Source organism: Scyliorhinus torazame, chromosome 16 (assembly GCF_047496885.1).
Source record: "Scyliorhinus torazame isolate Kashiwa2021f chromosome 16, sScyTor2.1, whole genome shotgun sequence".
Taxonomy (NCBI): domain Eukaryota; kingdom Metazoa; phylum Chordata; class Chondrichthyes; order Carcharhiniformes; family Scyliorhinidae; genus Scyliorhinus; species Scyliorhinus torazame.
This window is the reverse complement of record NC_092722.1, coordinates 167,962,442-167,981,505: the sequence shown is the minus strand read 5'-3', so window position 1 is coordinate 167,981,505 and position 19,064 is coordinate 167,962,442. Positions and strand designations below refer to the sequence as shown.

Here is a 19,064-nt window from a genome sequence, read left to right as displayed (position 1 = left end):
TCTGTGCAGCGTTTATCGTCTGGAAATGCGTCAGAGAGCTGCTGACCAATCTGATTGGCTGGAAGCTCTGTACGCCAGCAGTGCCACTGGGAGTGATGGCCACTGCTGGGACTACAGGCGCTAGCGCGGGGCGCCGCAGACAAAGGTAAATATGGGAGTCTCGGGACAGGATGGGAGGCCAAGGCTGAGGGCTGGGGCGCCATGTTGGAAAGGTTAGGAGGAGACACCTGAGAGGGGCCAGGTGGCAAACTTTGGGGAGACGGGAGGAAGGTTCCCCCCCATCCTTCACCGCCTCTCGCAGTCTCAAAATTGCAGCCGGGTGGGAAGTGGCCCTTAACGTAAGGGCCCCAAACAGGGCAAGGGAGGGCGGGCTATCATAGGTGCATTGGGGCAAGTCAATTTTATTTGATCATAATCAATATACTTGTGGCATATTGGTTTGTTTTATTTTTTAAATTAAAATCAAGCCCCCGTCATAAATTTTCACAAAGCATTTAAAAATCATATAGTACCTTTGTAAAAACAATTCTAATTGTTGTATAGTTTCATTTGTTGTATAGTTTCATTGTCCAACTTAAGAAGAATGTCAAATTAACTTTTTGTCCTGACCTCCGGTGCTGATAGTGAGATAGTTGTCTTTATTCGCGAGATAGCATCTTGCTCTCTTATTAGGGGAAAAGAAGAGTCCGTGATACTAGGGAGTTGAGTTCTTCTGCTGCAATATTAGGAAACCAGAACAGAACCTTCCCTTCTCATTGTAAATGATGATGCATTTGCTCATTATCATGTCAACTGCGGTTCAGTCAGTAGCACACATGCCCCTGGGTCAAATAGTTGCAGGTTCAAGCTCCACGCGGAGACTTCAGCACAAAGTCTGAACCGACACCCCAGTGCAAGGCTGTGCCACTGCTATGCTTTTGGATTGGATGTTAAACCAAGGCTGCACCTGGTCCCACGGTAAAACGTCTGTGATGAACGGTTATTGCATCACTGTACCCTTATCATCATGTAAGGTGACCGGGCTTGGAACCCTGGGGGACTCCGCCTCCAGCTCCACCCACCTGGGAGTCGTATATAAGGGACCGCCTTGCAGGCGGCACCCAGTAAGCACCCGACTCGGCACCAGGCTAGTTCTTAGCTTATTAAAGCCTTCTTTACCGTTTTACTCTCTAGCGTCGTTATTGAGGGTACTACAACGTCCCATGGCGCTTTTTGGGCGAGGAACAGGGGAGTTCTCCCTGGTGTTTGTCCAACATATGCCTCTCAACCAACGCCACCAATGATTTGGCATATCAGATTGCTGTTGGTGGATGCTTGCTGTGTGCACAGACTGCAGCTGCATTTCCTATATTACAACAGTGACTACAGTTCAACAGATCTTCACTGCCTGCAAAGCAGTTTGGGATGTGAAAGGTGCCATATAAATGCCAGTCTTCAATTCTCTTGCGTATCACATTTTGACTCCGGTAGCATTTTCATTTAGCTGCACACTGCTTTTCAGTAATTGACGATAATGCTTTTTCTTCCTGTTTTCCAGGCGCCCTTTCCCAGCGGGGGACCGTGTGACTTTCAATGGAAAAGACTGCCTGTGTGAGCACTGTGCCCAGCCAAAGTCTTCCAGCCCCAAGGAGATTGTTAGTAGCAACAGTGAGTACACATAGAAATTCAGCAAAGTTTCAGATAGTAATAGAAAATTCATGGCAATGCTTCCAGCTGGTTGCACGTGACATTCACATGACGTTCTGGAAACTTAGATTCAGGCTGATAGTTTTCGCTCTGTGAACTGCACAGAATCCTCATTCTCAGTGGTCATAAGTATGGACATGAGTTCAAAGATTAGTGTTTGCCAACTAGCTGCGATTTAATAATTGCACCACTTGACTTTTCAGTACCTTATCCCAGGAAGATTCGTAAATGCTGCTCAGATCAACGGGAGAAAATGACTGCTTTGCCATTAAATTTATTCGTCATTCAGTAGATTTTGCATGTTCCAGATGCTAGTTACTGGAACTTCTGGAGCGGGATTCTCCGTTTCCACAGCCGGCCAATGGGGTTCACATTGTGGCCATGCCACGCCGTCGGGAAATTCGCAGGTGTGGGATGCGCTGCTGGCGGGCAGGAGGATCCCACCGACGATGGAGAATTCCGCGACTGACCTTGTATCTAATAATAATCTACATCACATACTCGCAAATGTCAAATTGTCATTTTTGAAATTCTGTTGAACCAAGTTCTCGCTGAGGAACCACTAAATATTAGTTACATGTAAGGTCTTCACAATACCTCATTTTTAATTCATTCATAGAATGAGGTCATTGCTGAAAATGCCTGCATATGTTGCCCACCCCCAATTGGCCTCAACTGAACGGCTTGCTGCGTCATTTCACAGGGCAATTATGATCGGATCACCACACTGATGGACTCACAAGTAGGTCAGACTGCATAAAAATGAAGATTTCCTTTCTTGAAGGATATTTGTGAGTCAGATTAATTTTTGCAGCCATGCAGTATGGCAATGTCACCTTATTCCAGATTTATTTATTTATTTATTTTAAAAATAAATTTAGAGTACGCAATTCACCTTTGCAATTAAGGGGCAATTTAGCGTGGCCAATCCACCTGCCCTGCACATCTATTGGGTTGTGGGGGCGAAACCCATGCAAACACAGGGGGAATGTGCAAACTCCACACGGACAGTGACCCAGAGCCGGGATCGAACCTGGGATCTTGGCGCCGTGAGGCTGCAGTGCTACCCACTGTGCCACCGTGCTGCCCACCTTATTCCAGATTTATGAACTGAATTTAAATTTGTCGGATCATTGGTCCAGGTATCTAGATAATGAGCCCAATGACAAAGCCCCTACACTATTGTACACTAAAGCGATCATATTCAAACGTGCAGTGTAAAGTTTACATTGATGAAGCCAATATCTGCAAACCAGAATGACTAAATTATTGTTGGGGCCAGAAGACTTTAGGGCAAAGTTCATATCACGGAACATTCTGGTGAACATAATCTCATTTTTTGATGCCTTACATCTTTTTTTCAAGATGATTTGCTACGGTTTCTTTATTTCTTTAACATAAGGAACTGCGTAGTGTAACAGGAAAAACAAAATACCACAAATGATGGATCTCTAAAATGGGGCGACACGGTGATGCAGTGGTTAGCACTGCTGCCTCACGGCGCCGAGGACCCAGGTTCAAACATGGCCCTGCGTCACTGTCCATGTGGAGTTTGCACATTCTCCCCGTGTTTGCGTGGGTCTCACCCTCACAACCCAAAAATGACCACGCTAAATTTTTTTTACAAGGGCGGCACGGTGACACAGTGGCTAGCACTGCTGCCTCACAGCTCCCGGGTCCCAGGTTAAATTCCGGCCTCGGGTGACTGTCGGTTTGCAGTTTCTCCCTGTGTTTGCATGGGTTTCCTCCGGGTGTGCCCGTTTCCTACCACAGTCCAAAAATGTGCAGGTTAGGTGGATTGACCGTGATAAATTGCCACTTTGTGTCCAAAAGGTTCGGTGAGGTTACGGGGACAGGGTGGAGGCGTGGGCTTAAGTAGGGTGCTCTTTCCAAGAGCCGGTGCAGACTCGATGGGCCGAATGGCCCCCTTCTGCATTGTTGATTCTATGAAAACAGAAAATGCTGGAAAGGCTCAACATGTCGGGCAGCAGAGGGTTAATGTTCAGGTCAGTGCCCTCTCATGTGAACTTCTGATGAAAGATCATCAACCTGAAGCATTCATTCGATTTGTCTCTCCAGAGACACTTCCTGATCTGCTCAATGTACCGAACATGCTCTTCTTTCTTAAAGAAGTTCTTGCACAATTATTGGACAAATTTGTTATATGGTGAAAATATATTGGAGTAGTTGTGCCTAGGTTAGGAACCTTGTGGTTCCACAGAAGGATGAAAGGACCTCATTAATGTGTTAGGAAAACAAAGGTAGTTTTAAGGGAATTGCATTTGTATTGGTAAACAGAAATAAGATATAGTTTTAAGTGGGTTTAATTTAGTGTTTCTGTGCTTGGAATGGTAAAACCTTTAGTTAAATGCATGCTGGATAAAAGTATTTGCACACGTGGGGATTGGTTAAATTCCAATTGTGTTAATTGAGGACTGTGTCCCGGGGGTGATTCATGAGGACCAGACGGGATTTGTAAAGGGCAGGCAGCTAAACACCAATGTGCAGAGGCTCCTCAATGTGATTCTGATGCCCTCGGTGGAGGGAGAGGCGGAGATAGTGGCATGGACGCGGAGAAGGCCTTTGAGTATCTCTGGGAAGTGTTGCGGAGGTTTGGGTTTGGGGAGGGGTTTATCAGGTGGGTTAAGCTCCTATATAGAGCCCCGGTGGCGAGTGTGGCTACGAATCGGCGTGGGGTCGGAGTATTTTCGGCTGTACCGAGGGACGAGGCAGGGGTGCCCCCTGTCCCCCCTGTTGTTTGCATTAGCAATTGAGCCTTTGACCATGGCATTAAGGGAGTCCAGGAAATGGAGGGGGGTGGTCCGAGGGGGAGAGGAGCATCGGGTGTCGCTGTATGCGGACAACCTGTTGCTGTACGTGGCAGATCCAGTGGAGGGGATGGTGGAGGTCATGCGGATCCTAAGGGAGTTTGGGAACTTCTCGGGCTATAACCTCAATGTAGGGAAAAGTGAGCTCTTTGTGGTGCATCCAGGGGACCAGGGAAGAGGGATAGACGACCTATTGTTGAGGATTGCGGAAAGGAGCTTTCGGTACTTGGGGATCCAGGTAGCTAGGAGCTGGGGGGCCCTGCACAAACTTAATTTGACGCGGCTGGTGGAGCAGATGGAGGAGGACTTCAAAAGATGGGATGTGTTGCCACTCTCGCTGGCGGGCAGGGTACAGTCGATTAAAATGATGGTCTTCCCGAGGTTTCTTTTTGTGTTCCAGTGCCTTCCTATTATGATTACCAAGGCCTTTTTTAAGCGGGTAGGTAGGAGCATCATGGGTTTTGTGTGGGCAAGGCCCCAAGGGTAAGGAGGGGGTTTCTGGAGCGTAGTAGGGACAGAGAGGGCTGGCGTTGCCGAATCTGGGTGACTATTATTGGGCAGCCAACGTGGTGATGATCCGTAAGTGGGTAATAGAGGGAGAGGGGGCGGCATGGAAGAGGTTGGAGGTGGCGTCTTGCAAAGGAACGAGCCTGAGGGCGCTGGTGACGGCACCGCTGCTGCTCTCGCCGACAAGGTACACCACGAGTCCGGTGGTGGCGGCAACGCTAAAGATCTGGGGGCAGTGGAGACGACATAGGGGTGAGATGGGAGCCTCGGTGTGGTCCCCGATCCGGGAGAACCATTGGTTCATCCCAGGAAGGATGGACGGTGGGTTTCGGAGCTGGCATCAGGCAGGGATCAGAAGGATGGCCGACGCTGGAGGAGAAGTTTGGGTTACCCCTGGGAAATGCGTTCAGGTATATGCAAGTGAGGGCGTTTGTGAGGCGGCAGGTGAGGGGATTCCCATTGCTCCCGGCACAGGGGAATCAGGACAGGGTGATTTCAGGTGTATGGGTCGGAGAAGGCAAGGTTTCGGCGATATATCAGGAGATGAAAGAAGAGGGGGAGGCTTCGGTAGAGGAGTTGAAGGGCAAGTGGGAGGAGGAGTTGGGGGAGGAGATTGAAGAGGGTATGTGGGCTGATGCCCTGAGTAGGGTTAATTCCTCTTCCTCATGTGCCAGGCTCAGCCTGATACAGTTTAAGGTCATTCACAGAGCGCATATGACAGGGGCAAGGCTGTATAGGTTCTTTGGGATGGAGGACAGATGCGGGAGGTGCTTGGGAAGCCCGGCGAATCACGTCCACATGTTCTGTTCGTGCCCTGCACTGGATGGGTTCTGGAGGGGTTTCACGAGGACTATGTCCAAGGTGGGGAAAGTCCAGGTCAAGCCAAGTTGGGGGCTGGCATTATTTGGGGTGGCGGACGAGCGGGAGTGCAGGAGGCGAAAGAGACCGGCATTCTGGCCTTTGCATCCCTGGTAGCCCGGCGGAGGATCTTGCTCATGTGGAAGTATGTGAAGCCCCCCAGTGTGGAAGCCTGGATAAATGACATGGCAGGGTTCATTAAGCTGGAGAGGATAAAGTTTGCCTTGAGAGGGTCTGTGCAGGGGTTCTTCAGGCGGTGGCAACCGTTCCTAGACTATCTCGCGGAGCGGTAGAATGAGGTCGGTCAGCAACAGCAGCAACCCAGGGAGGGAGGGGGGGAGGGGAGGGGGGTGTTTTCGTTCGGGGGGGGTATTTGGGCAGGCGGGGGGGGGTGGGGGGGGGTATTTGGGCAGGTGGGGGAGGAGGTTTTCCCTAGGGGTACTTGTAATAAAGCATATGGGAGGGTTATTATGTGCGGGAGAAACCCTTTGTATAAATTCTGTAGTATGTTTGATTGATATGTTTATGCTCTGTTCTGTTCTTTTCTCTTTCTCTTTTCTGTTATGGGGGGCGGGGTTTAATTGGTTGAAAATGTTTGTTGGAAAAACTTTGACTAAACATACTTAAAAAAAAATGTTCCAATTGTGTTTATATTGTGCCGAGAGAGGGCCATGGTGTGAAGAATAAATAAAAGGCGTAATCATGTGGGTGTGCTTAGCAGTTGGGGCCTCGTAAGGTAGGGAAGCTTTTACGTTTCAGTTTAGCTAATTTGAATTCAGTTGGAGATAGTGAAAGGGAAGGCAGCTCTCACGGCTCTGCTAGAAGAAGCTGGTTTAGGAGGCTTGAGAGGAACAGTTCTCTTACCTTTGCTGGAAGAAAAGCCATACCATGGAATAATAATTCAGAAAACAACTACAGAGATCTAAAGAGCAGCTAGTTAAGGAAACTAGAGAAATTAAGAGAATCTTTCAAGAAATTTGAACTTAAAGGTACTAGAACAGAGCATTGTTCAGTAAAGCCAGACAGAGCTGAGAAGAGGTCTCAGATGCCAGAAAGATATCTGAAATGATTTTCAGGCAGGTTTGTGAGATTTTACTACAGCCTGTGGAATGTGAGTTGAAATAATTAGGGAAATAAGTGGCTAGATCTCGGAGTTTGTATAAAAGTAGTTAAGACAAAGGAAACCTAAGAAGGGTTGGTGTAAAATCCTGGTCTGCATGCTCTGTTAAAAGTGGAGTAAAAGCTTTGTTTAAAAGTGTAATTTGAAAAACCTGGGGCGGGATTTTCCGACCCCCCTGCCGGGTCAGAGAATTGGCGGGGGCGGCATGAATCCCGCCACCGCCGGCTGCCGAATTCTCCGGCGCCGGGGATTTGGCGGGGGTGGGAATCGCGCTGCGCCGGTCGGCGGCCGCTGGCAGCGGACCCCCCGGCAGTTCTCCAGCCCACGATGGGCCGGGTGGCCGCCCGTTTATGGCCGATCCCGCCGGCGTAAATTACAACAGGTACTTACCTGCGGGACCTGGCTCCGCGGGCAGCCTCTGGGGCCCTCGGGGGGGGGGGGGCGCGGGGGTATCTGGCCCCGGGAGGTGCCCCCACGATGGCCTGGTCCGCGATCGGAGCCCACCGATCCGCGGGCGGGCCTGTGTCGTGGGGGTACTCAATTCCTCCGCGTCGGCCGCTGTAACAGTCCGTGATGGCCGACGAGGAGATGAACCACCCTGCGCATGCGCTGGGATGGCGCCAGCACACACTGGCGCTCCCGCGCATGCACCAACTCATGCCAGCCGGCGGAGGCCCTTCGGCGCCGGTTGGCGTGGTGCCAAGCCCCTTCTGCGCCGGCCGCCGCAGCGCAAACCACTCCGGCACCGGCCTAGCCCCTGAAGGTGCGGAGGATTCCGCACATTCGGGGCGGCCCGATGCCGGAGTCGTTCACGCCACTCCTCGGCGCCGGAGTGGCCCTCCCGCCGGCTCGCAGCGAATCCCGCCCTTGGACTGGTATTTAGAATGAGAAAGCATACATATGAGAGCAACGTTTAAAGCGTGTTTTTGGGAGTGAAGATTGGGAACTCTCATGTGGCAATCATTTGGGGGGGTATTGTGAGGAGAAAACCACAGACACTAATTTGGGTTCAGAGTGGAGAGTATATTTGAGCAGAGTCATCTTGTGTCCTTGAAAGGAACTTTGTGTTCATGAGTCAATATGTACTTTATAATCCGTGTTAATCCTAAAACCGTGTGTCATTGTTATGCTAAGGGTGGAATAAAAGAGTATTATATAATAATACAACTTTTAATGTTGAATAAATGTTTTTCTCTTGTTGTTAAAACGAATTAACGGTCCTATGATTCTATTCCTCCATATTTTTTTTAAAGTAAAATTTACGGCCTTTTGAGCCAGCGTTCCATTCCCGGATCTTCCCGCCCAGTTATAACATCAACTGGAATCAAATGTATTTACAGAAGAAAGATGCATAATTCCAAAGAACACTATAAATTTCTACCAACAAAAGAATCAAAGCAATTGGATATTCCATCACCATCTTCTTCTGGATAATTTACTGTGTGCGCTCCTGAATGACAATGTTCAAGAAGTTCAGCCAAGTTCCATTTGTAAATATAGGATAAGACCCTGGACGGGATTCTCCGCAATTGGCGCGATGTCCGCCGACCGGCGCCAAAAACGGCGCGAGTCAGTCCGGCATCGTGCCACCCCAAAGGTGCGGAATTCTCCAAATCTTGAGGGGCCGAGCCCTCACCTTGAGGGGCTAGGCCCGCGCCGGAGTAATTTCTGCCCGCTGGCTGGTGGGAAAGGCCTTTGGTGCCCCGCCAGCTGGCGCGGAAATGACTTTGCCGTGCGACGCATGCGCGGGAGCATCAGCGGCCACTCACGGCATCCCCGCGCATGTGCAGTGGAGGGGGTTTCTTCCGCCTCCGCTATAGTGAAGACCATGGCGAAGGCGGAAGGAAAAGAGTGCCCCCACGACAGGCCCGCCCGCGGATCGGTGGGCCCCGATCGCGGGCCAGGCCACCGCGGGGGGCACCCCCCGGGGCCAGACCGCCCCGCGCTCCCCCCCCAGGACCCCGGAGCCCGCCAGCGCCGCCTTGTCCCGCCGTTCGAAAGGTGGTTCAATCCACGCCGGCTGGCGTGGGTTGACAGCGGCGGGACTTCGGCCCATCGCGGACCGGAGAATCGCCGGGGGTGGGCCCGCCGACCGGCGTGATTTCCGCCGACCGGCGCAGCGCGATTCCCACCCCCGCCGAATCTTCGGTGGCAGAGAATTCGGGACATGGCGGGGGCGGGATTCACGCCAGCCCCCGGCGATTCTCCGACCCGGTGGGGGGTCGGAGAACCGCGCCCCATGTTAAAATCTAGTTTACTGCTACCAAAATCACGCTGGCCAGAATTTTTGAGAAGTGTTGCTGATAGATTTGCACATTTTTTACCACAGCTTGGGGCCATCTTTGAGCTTCCTTCATGCAGTTATGTAGTTATGCAGAACGACAGGACAAGGTGGGTGAGGGTAAAAGCTCATATTATCACTCCCTTGTGTATCAGCTTTACTCTATTAATCATAGGAATATAAAAACGTATAAAATAGGAGACGGTGGAGGCCATTCGGCCCTTCGAGCCTGTTCCGCCATTCATTATGATCATGGCTGATGATCCAACTCAATGATAATCCCGCTTTTCCCCCATATCCCTCGATCCCCTTCTCCCTAAGTGCTATATCTAACTGCTTCTTGAAAATATACAATGTTTTGCCCTAAATCACTTCCAGTGTTAATGAATGCCACAGGCCGACCACTCGCTGGGTGAAGAAATTTCTCCTCATCTCTATCCTACATGGTCTACCCTGTATACTCAGACTATGACCCCTGGTTCTGGACACCCCCACCATCCGGAACATCCTTCCTGCATCTACCCTGTCTCGTCCTGTTAGAATTTTATAGGTTTCTGTGATGTTGTATCTGTCCAATTCAGATACTTTAGCCAGCTTCTTAATTAAAGTTTACCCCGGTGTCTTTATTTATGAGTAGAACAAAGTACAGACACAGATATAATGCAACACACTTTATTCAATATAGTTAACCCGTAAATTACCCACTACACATACAAGAAACACCCAGGATTCGACTATACTACCCGCATAGATGGTTTGCTATGCTGTAGATCCGATCCCTGAATCCCTCTGGTTCCTCTTTGCAAAGGTGATTCTTGCTGGCTGTTTCTTCCTTGCTTGCTCCCTTCTTTCCTTCCGTCTGGTCAAGATCACCTCACACACCGAGTCTTTGCTTCAAGTCTTTTTCTTCTGAGATGTCCGGAGTGCCTATTTTTATCCCCCTGTCGCCACCCTCCTCCTTTCTCCACCTGCCCTTGGCCTTCAGCCAATGGAGTCTCAGGAGGCAGGGTCCCGGCAATGGTCTGGTTGACAGGGCACCTGAGCCCACCCTAGGAGGAGCGATGATTGCTCAATGGCTTATCAAGAACTGTGGACAATCGGCCAATGCATCTCATGTAGGAGCGATAATTACTTGATTATCAGGAGCTGCTCCAGACGGCCTGTCTGAGTTCTGTAGATTCAGATGTTCGGATTTTGCAGGCTTCTTGTTGGAGCAGACTGTGGTTTTAATTTAAAGTGCCCAATTCTTTAATTTAAGATATCCAATTTAATCGGCCTTAAAATTAGGCCCTGATTATATTGCCACAGTGAGATCCCCCCCTCAGTCTCCTGAATTCCAGTGAATACAATCCTAACCATCTCAATCTCTCCTCATAAGTCAGTCCCGCCATCCAAGGAATCAGTCTGGTAAACCTTCTCTGAAAGAACATCCTTCCTCAGATAAGGAGACCAAAACTGCACACAATATTCCAGGTGTGGCCTCACCAACGCCTAGCATAATTGCACCAAGACGTCCTTGCTCCTGTACTCGAATCCTCTCGCAATGAAGGCCAGCATACTATCTGCCTTCTTTGCTGCCTGCTAAACCTGCATGCTTATCTTCAGTGACTGGTGTACAAGGGCACCCAGGTCTCGTTGCTCATTCCCCAAATCAAATTGGTTAAAATATTTTTCCAGTCTGTATGCACACAGTTTCCGACTGACAATTTTTAATGTTACACCAGAAAAGCTTCCAGAGAATTTTGTTCACAAATGGAACATAAGTTTTGACTCAGACATACATTGCTCATCATTCTGTACTGCATGAAGGACAAGCAATTGCACCCCCTATTGGTGGAAACATGTCATGTATTTTCCACAATACTACATTTACTAGCCATTCCAAAGCATTTCCTAAACACTGAAGTACTTTGGAACTGCAGTAACTGTTATAACATAGAGAATTATGGCCGTCAATTTACATAAGGTTCATATATGGAAATTATCATGTCAATGTTTTCGTGTTATCCAGTGGCTGGAATTCTCCGGCCGTTGCAATTCACAGTTCCCGCTGGAAGCGCATCCCCGCCTGCAGTTTTCCCGGCGGCATGGGGTGACTTCAGTGGAAATCTCATTGACAAGCAGCGGGAGTAATGAATGCCACTGCCAAGGAATGCCATGCTTCTGAGAAACATGGAGCTTCGGGTTCCAGAGAATCCAGCCCACTATCTGTGTCTCCTAATTAGAAAAAAACTTGTCTAAAACAATTGCAATTGTAGATCTATGGCCTAAATCTTGTGTGTTCACTCACAGATAGATCACACTCACACTTTCTGACTCTGTCTGTCCCACTGTCTCTCTCTCTGTCTCTGTCTATCTCTCTCTCTGTCTCTCTGTCATGTCTCTCTGTCTCTCTGGCATGTCTCGCTCTCCCTGTCTCTGTCTCTCGCTGTCTTGCTCTCAGACACTCTCTCTGTCTCTCGCTCGGCCACATTACACCCGAATGGCAGCGTGCCGTGGCTCAATGTTGCTGAATGAAGCCAGGAGACCCCACTCCTGGGATCTACCCGGCTCACCTACCTTGTGAGATCGAAAGTGATCCCATGAGACGTTGTGATGTGAATCCTGCCCACTGTGGGCGGGATCACATTCTGGCATATCTACATATTAGAGCGAGACAGATAGTCTCACTTTAATATGCAGATTCCCGAGGCGCCCGAGACATTGGGATCTATCCCCTTCTCCTCGGAGACCTCGGGCGAATACTGTTCAGCACTGGTCGATCGTGGATTGGAGAACACGGAGAGATTGAAGTTGTCAAAGAGGAAACGTTTAGAGCTCGGCTGCTATTGGTCGATCTACATGCTGGTATCAACCTCTGGTTTAGGCCTAATGCCGATACAGTTTAGACTCAACGTACGAGCTATGGCTGCAGCTGCATCCCGACCACCAGGCTGGGGAGTGCGAAACACTGTCCGAGTCACAGCGAAGAAGGCGGAACCAAGTCACAGCGAAGAAGGCGGAAAGGGAGTCACCTGTGGACCGGAACTTCTTCGTGAAGCGGGTGTTGCTCGAGTGCTGTGGGTTTCAAGCAACAGATATCTTCTGCTTGCAAAACTTCCCCAACAATGGATATTTTGATGATGTCACCTTCAAGAGTGTCGCAGCATGCATCGAATTCTTGAACGTATTCAAAGAAAAAGGTAACCAGAGCCCCCTGTCCATCCTGACTGCCGAGCTTCTGTTTACGCTACCGTCGCAGCAAAACCGGGTTGTTACACTGCACACGTACAACCCCCACGTCCCCGTGTCTGATGTGCTCACGTTCCTCGCCAGGTACGCTGAGCTGAAAAGTGACAGCGTGCAATTGAAAGACACCTTTGGCATCTGGACAAGTGAGCACCAGATCAAGGTGACTCTGAGAACAGACGGCAATGGAACCATCCTGCATCCCCCCTCCAGTTTTGCCATTGGAGGAAATCGTGGCTACCTCTACTACGTGGGACAGCCACGAGTATGCCACACCTGTGGCAAAACGGGGCATGTTGCCGTAAACTGCAGTGTGACCTTCTGCAAAAACTGCAGGCAGGAGGGACACATGACTAAGGACTGCAAGGAAGACAAGTGCTGCAACCTGTGTGGGGAGGCCGGCCATCTTTACAGGGCCTGCCCGAAACGCGGGGCAACATATCCACAGATCATCAGCAGCGGAGTTAAAAAGGCGACCAGAGAGGAGGTTCATACACCCTCCATCGACAAAGACACCACAGCACAGAATGCGGAAAAGCAACAGGAGGGCCCTCAACAAAAATGGGAGGCCCCAGCACGCCCTGACACCCAACCCCAACCCCATCTGACGAGGAACACTCAATGGAAGAGGATGGGACGAAGAATAAAGAGCTCTGGGAAACAGTGAACAGGGACAAATGGAAGAGGAAACAAAAAAACAAACTGAAGAACCCCCCGAAGGGGAGTGGCAAAAAGCAACACCTTCCAGCCAGCGGACTTAGTGCCGACTCCTCCTCCGATGAGGGAAAACAAGACAAGAATCGGCCTCAAATAAAGAGGCAAAGCACCAATGTGGAACGGGATGCACAGGCCCCCAGACCACAGACAGGGAAGAAAATAAAATACGCCGAGACAATCAACCCCTGGCTCATGGGAACAGCAATATGACCAACGGCCACCAAATGCCGGACATCGAAAACAAGGTCACAGACCAACCCCCGAAAGTAACAAGCAGCAACAACCCAGGCGTAGACCGGCCTGCATCAGTCAGTAGGTGTTGGGGTTGCAGGCCAACTATTTAGCAAATGTGAAAGCTGACCTACTGTTCCTGCAGGAGTGTGGAATTCCGCACGTCAGCAACTACAGGCGCTGGTGGTCCCAAGGGCCATCCATCTGGTCAGGAGGAAACGACTGCCGCTCCTCCGGCCTGGGTATTTTGCTGCGGGGAGGCAACTTAACCATCTCCGACGTTAAGGAGGTGGTGGGCGGGCGCCTCCTTGTAGCAGACGTCAAATACAAAAACACCCCTCTCAGACTTATTAATGTGTGCGCCCCGGCCGTAAAAAGTGAGCGGCTGGCAGTCCTTCAGCAACTCCCACTGCTGTTGGCCACCTCCAAGCCGGTCATTCTGGGCGGTGACTTCAACTGCATCATCGGTGCGGCTGGACGATCCGGCAGAGCCGACAGCAAACTAGACGCAGCGTCCAGACTCCTGATGGAAACGGTAAAAGACGCCAAGCTGCTCGACATCTGCAGCAACCCTGCAGACGGTGCGCAGCGTAGGTACACATGGTCACGGCCAGACGGGTCCGTCCGCTCCAGGATAGACTTCTTCTTTGTGTCCCGTGCTTTCACGGTCAGGTCCACCGATGTAAAGCCGGTGTTCTTCTCTGATCACTGCCTCCTACTGGCCGACTGCCATCTGCAGGAAAACCAGGGTGTAGGCAGGGGGACATGGAAGCTGAATGTAAAACTGCTGACCCCTGAGAACCTCGAGGAACTCAGGAGGGATTACAAAGGTTGGAGAACCGTGAAACCCCTCTTTGAGTCTCCACATCTCTGGTGGGAAGCAATCAAGGGGAATATCAAAAGGTTTTTCATCCTCAAGGGCGTTCAAAAGGTGAGAGAGAGAGACGAGGGGGTCATGTCCAGGCTCCAGAAAAGTATGCAGAATTTGCTCCAGCTGCAGTCGATGGGGGTGGATGTCAAGGAGGATCTCCAAGAGGTGAAGAGCCAGCAAGCCTCGCTCTACACCTCGGAGGCCTCCAAGGTTACCTTCCATTCCAGAGTCCGCTCCGTGGAGCAGGATGAAAAGTGCTCACGCTTCTTCTTCCAAAAGGTGCACAGAGAGACCTCTGTGATCAGCAGCCTGAAGGAAGAAGATGGCTCTGTAAAGTCATCGCAGTCTGACATCCTGAAGATCAGCCAATCCTTTTATGCCGGACTGTATGACCTGAAGCCAACAGATAGCACTGTTTCCCAGACCTTCCTGTCGACTATCACGGAGGTCTTAGGCGACAGCGAGCTGGAAAACCTGGACAAACCGCTAACTCTGGATAAGCTGACAAAGGCCGTCAAGTCCTTCGAGACGAGTAAAACTCCCGGAGGCGACGGCTTACCGGTTGAGTTGTATTCAGCTCTGTGGGACTGGATGGGCCCAGACCTGCTGGAAGTGTACGAGAGTATGCTTCTGGAAGGCAGCATGTCAGAGTCCATGAGGAAAGGCATCATCACCCTCATCTACAAGTAGAAGGGGGAAAGGGAAGAAATTCGAAATTGGCGACCCATTTCACTGTTGAATGTGGATTACAAAATTCTAGCCAAGGCCATCGCCAATCGGGTCAAATCTGCTCTGGAGTCAGTGATCCACCCTGACCAGACTTGTGCTGTACTCGGCAGGAAGATCTCTGATAGCCTCGCGCTACTCAGGGATACGATCGCCTATGTGCAGGACAGGAGGGTGGACACCTGCCTCATCAGCCTTGACCAGGAGAAGGCTTTTGACAGAATATCGCACACCTACATGATGGATGTGCTCTCCAAAATAGGGTTTGGGGAGGGAATTCGCAATTGGATCAAACTGCTCTACACAAGCATTTATAGCGCAGTCTCAATCAATGGGTGGGAATCAGAAAAGTTCCAGATCAAATCTGGAGTCAGGCAGGGCTGCCCCGTCTCCTCTGTCCTTTTTGTATAGAACCTTTTGCCGAGTCCATCAGGAGGGATCCGGGTATAAGAGGAGTGACGATCCCAGGCAGCGGAGGCGTGCAAGTCAAGGCCTCGCTGTACATGGACGACGTTGCCGTCTTCTGTTCGGATCCTGCGCCTGTACGCAGGCTCTTGACCACCTGCGACCAGTTTGAACTGGCCTCGGGAGCCAAGGTAAACCGTGGCAAGAGCGAGGCCATGTTCTTTGGGAACTGGGCCGACCGGCCCTTTGTCCCCTTCACTGTCAGGTCAGATTACCTGAAGGTGCTGGGGATATGGTTCGGAGCTGCTGGGGCGTGCACCAAAAACTGGGAGGAGCGCATAGCAAAGGTAAGACAGAAACTGGGCTGGTGGGAGCAACGCTCCCTCTCCATTGAGGGCAAAACCCTGGTCATCAGGTGTGAGGTACTCTCGGTGTTACTGTACGTGGCGCAGGTCTGGCCCACAACCCGACCCTACGCCACAGCAGTCACCCGGGCCATCTTCAAATTTATCTGGAGATCCAAGATGGACCGTGTCCGAAGGGACACCATGTACAAACCTCTGGAGAAGGGAGGGCGGAACGTACCCAATGCCTCCCTCATCCTGTTGGCCACCTCTGTGGCCAGCTGCATCAAGCTGTGCGTGGACCCCGAGTATGCAAACACCAAGTGTCACTATATACTGAGGTTCTACCTGTCCCCGGTGTTACGAAGGATGGGCCTGGCCTCATTGCCGCGGAACGCTCCAAGTAGTTGGACCGTGCCGTACCACCTGTCCTTCGTGGAAAAGTTTTTGAAGGAAAACACCTTTGACCACAAGGCAATGAAGCAGTGGTCAGCACGTAATGTCCTCGAGGCCCTCAGGGAAAAGGAGACCGTGGAGGACGTTGGATGGTTCCCTGATCAGACTGCCAGAGTCATCTGGCAGAACGCCTCATCACCAGAACTTTCAAACAAGCACCAAGACCTAGCTTGGCTGGTGGTGAGAAGGGCCCTCCCTGTCAGATTCTTCATGCACACCCGAAGGCTCTGCGCCAATGCACGCTGCCCTCGGAGTGGCTGTGGGGGAAATGAGACGGTCACACATCTCCTTGTGGAATGTGCCTTTGCAAAGAAGGTCTGGAGAGAGATGCAGTGGTATTTGTCAAGGTTTATCCCGAGCAGCTCTGTGACACAGGACTCTGTGCTCTACGGACTGTTTCCAGGGACACACACCGAGACAAATATCAACTGCTGCTGGAAGGTCATCAACTCGTTGAAAGACGCTCTTTGGTCTGCCCGAAACTTGCTGATCTTCCAGTGCAAAGAATTGTCCTCGACCGAGTGTTGCAGACTGGCACATTCCAAGGTGCAGGACTACGTGCTGAGGGACGTACTCAAGCTTGGGGCAGCTGCCGCCAAGGCGCAATGGGGAAAGACCACTGTGTAAGGTTTTTCCAGCAAATGTACACCGAGGGGCGGGTAACAGTGTAAACCCCCCTCGGTCTGGGCCACCAACACTCAAATGTATAAAATAAAATAAACATGACAATGTAAATATTTAAGAAGGAATTGTAACGTAAAGAGTGATATGTGTATAATATTATCAAAATTGAATGGAAGAAAGTCAAGGCAATGTGTAACTCTGATGGAAATGTAGTCAAGACAATTCGAAATGTTCTGTAATGCTTATGATAAATTTTATGAATAAAGTATATTTTTTGGAATTAAAAAAAAACCTGCTCTCCACAAACAGGGACCAGATGGTAGGGCGCTTGTGGGGGTCTCCCAGGGGATCGGGGGTCCCCAGGTGCTTGTCCTCTGAGCAGGGTGGCACCGCCGGTGCTACCTGGGACCCTGGCATTGCCAGTCTGGCAGGGGCACAGCCTGGGTGCCAGGCTGGCACTGCCAAACTGTCATTCTTCAACAATCAGGATGGGGTGTCCTGCAGAGGTGTTGGGGGAGGGGGGGGGGAAATACAGGGGGCCTGGCTACCACCTCATAGTGAGTTGGGGCTTTGGGGGGGGGGTCGGAGTTTGAATGGGGGCTTTAGAGAATTGGACGCCATTTTAAAATGAGGCGTTCCGGCGAGCGGATGTCCTCAGTGCAGAAAAGGGGGCTATGTGCGGCCTTGGGCATGCGTTCCCCGCTGATGCCCGGTATCTAACCAGGGGTGCGTTAAACAGTGGGGTGTTTCTCAGCGCTGCGAACACCAGAAAACATGGGGCTAAACGTGCTCGCTATGGGACTTTGCCCCCATTTAGGTAAATTGCGCCCCTCTGTCTTTCTGTCTACGATTCTATGATTCTGTCTGCCTCTCTGCCTGCCTTTCTGCCTGCCTCTTGCTCTAGCTCCCCAGAGCTATCTCGCTATCTCCCTCTTTCTTGCTCTCTCTATGCAACATTGAATGTGCTGCTTTCAATCACCAGTGTTAATGACTGTGAGACACACTGGTGCGTGGCATTTGGAGCATCCGTCCAGGAAACATCTCCAGTAAAACAGCAGCAATATCAATTTCAGAGAAATATATTAGTATCACATTCGTGTCACTTAAGAGCCTGTGAATTTCATGTCAATAATGGAAAAACCTTGAAAATAGGGGGAACTGTTTTTCTTACCTTCAAGTTGTTTCGCGTGTTCGGAAACAGAATTTAGATTATGTTAGTTAGTGTCTTGGCGAGAGCCAGCACAGAATACTCTTCACAGCAACAATAGCATGAATACATAGTTAAAAAACAGCCTCTTGTCATTGCCCCGACCTCTATTAGAAAGCAGATACTGAGGGAGGATAGGATTGGGCTCTGGGTGTAATGCTCCCAAAATGGATAGCCTCACACTTGGCAACAGCCCACAGAGCTGTATCCCAGTGAGAGTTTGTGCCTTCAGAAAAGAGGGGAGAAAAGATATATTTAAAAAAAATATGGGGAGCATTGTTCAACAAACATCCAATGATATTATCATTGAAGAGTGTTCCATTTTGCACATGCTTCCTGTCATTGTAGTTAATTCATGTTAATGTAAAGTGCCGTCGGTTTGGATTTTACATTCCTTGCCAGCGGGTTTGAAAGTGAGGGAGACTTGTAAAATCCAGCACCTGGCCCTTCCGCACGGTGGCACAATGGTTAGCACTGCTGCTTCACAGCCAGAGGCCCGGGTTCAGTTACGGCTTTGGGCGAATGTCTGTGCGGAGTTTGCACCTTCTCCCCGTAACCGCGTGGGTTTCCTCCGGGTGCTTTGGTTTCCTCCCACAGTCCAAAGATGTGCAAAGATTGGCCATGCTAAATAGCCCATTAGTGTCCAAAGATGTTCAAATTAGGAGGGGTTACAGCGATAGGGCGGGGGAGTGGGCCCGGATAAGGATGGTACAGACCCAATGGGCTGAATGGCTTCCTTCTGCATAGTAGGAATTCTATGATTCTATGCTGCCTACTTATCCACCCCCAACTAGAACAATGGGGGTGTCAGGTGGCCAGCCCACCCTTCAGTGACCAATGTGGGAAGCTCAGCAGCTTTAGCTGCACGGGCTGGTGTTGGGTAAGGTTTGAACTCAGTATGTCTCCTTTAAAGATCCCCTGTGCACATCGGAAGCACTCCTATCCTCAACTTCACGGGGGCAATTCTCTCAAATG

At 50.5% G+C, this 19,064-nt stretch overlaps 1 protein-coding gene across 3 annotated transcripts in view; it reads left to right on the top strand.

Annotated features, from left to right (window-relative positions):
• ablim1b (actin binding LIM protein 1b) overlaps window positions 1-19,064 on the top strand; it is a 521,461-nt gene that overhangs the window by 316,938 nt on the left and 185,459 nt on the right. For all 3 annotated transcript variants that reach the window (XM_072479453.1, XM_072479452.1, XM_072479451.1), the window contains one exon: window positions 1,538-1,647. In XM_072479453.1, the coding sequence (XP_072335554.1) occupies window positions 1,538-1,647 (110 nt within the window). The remainder of the gene's footprint in view (window positions 1-1,537; window positions 1,648-19,064) is intronic.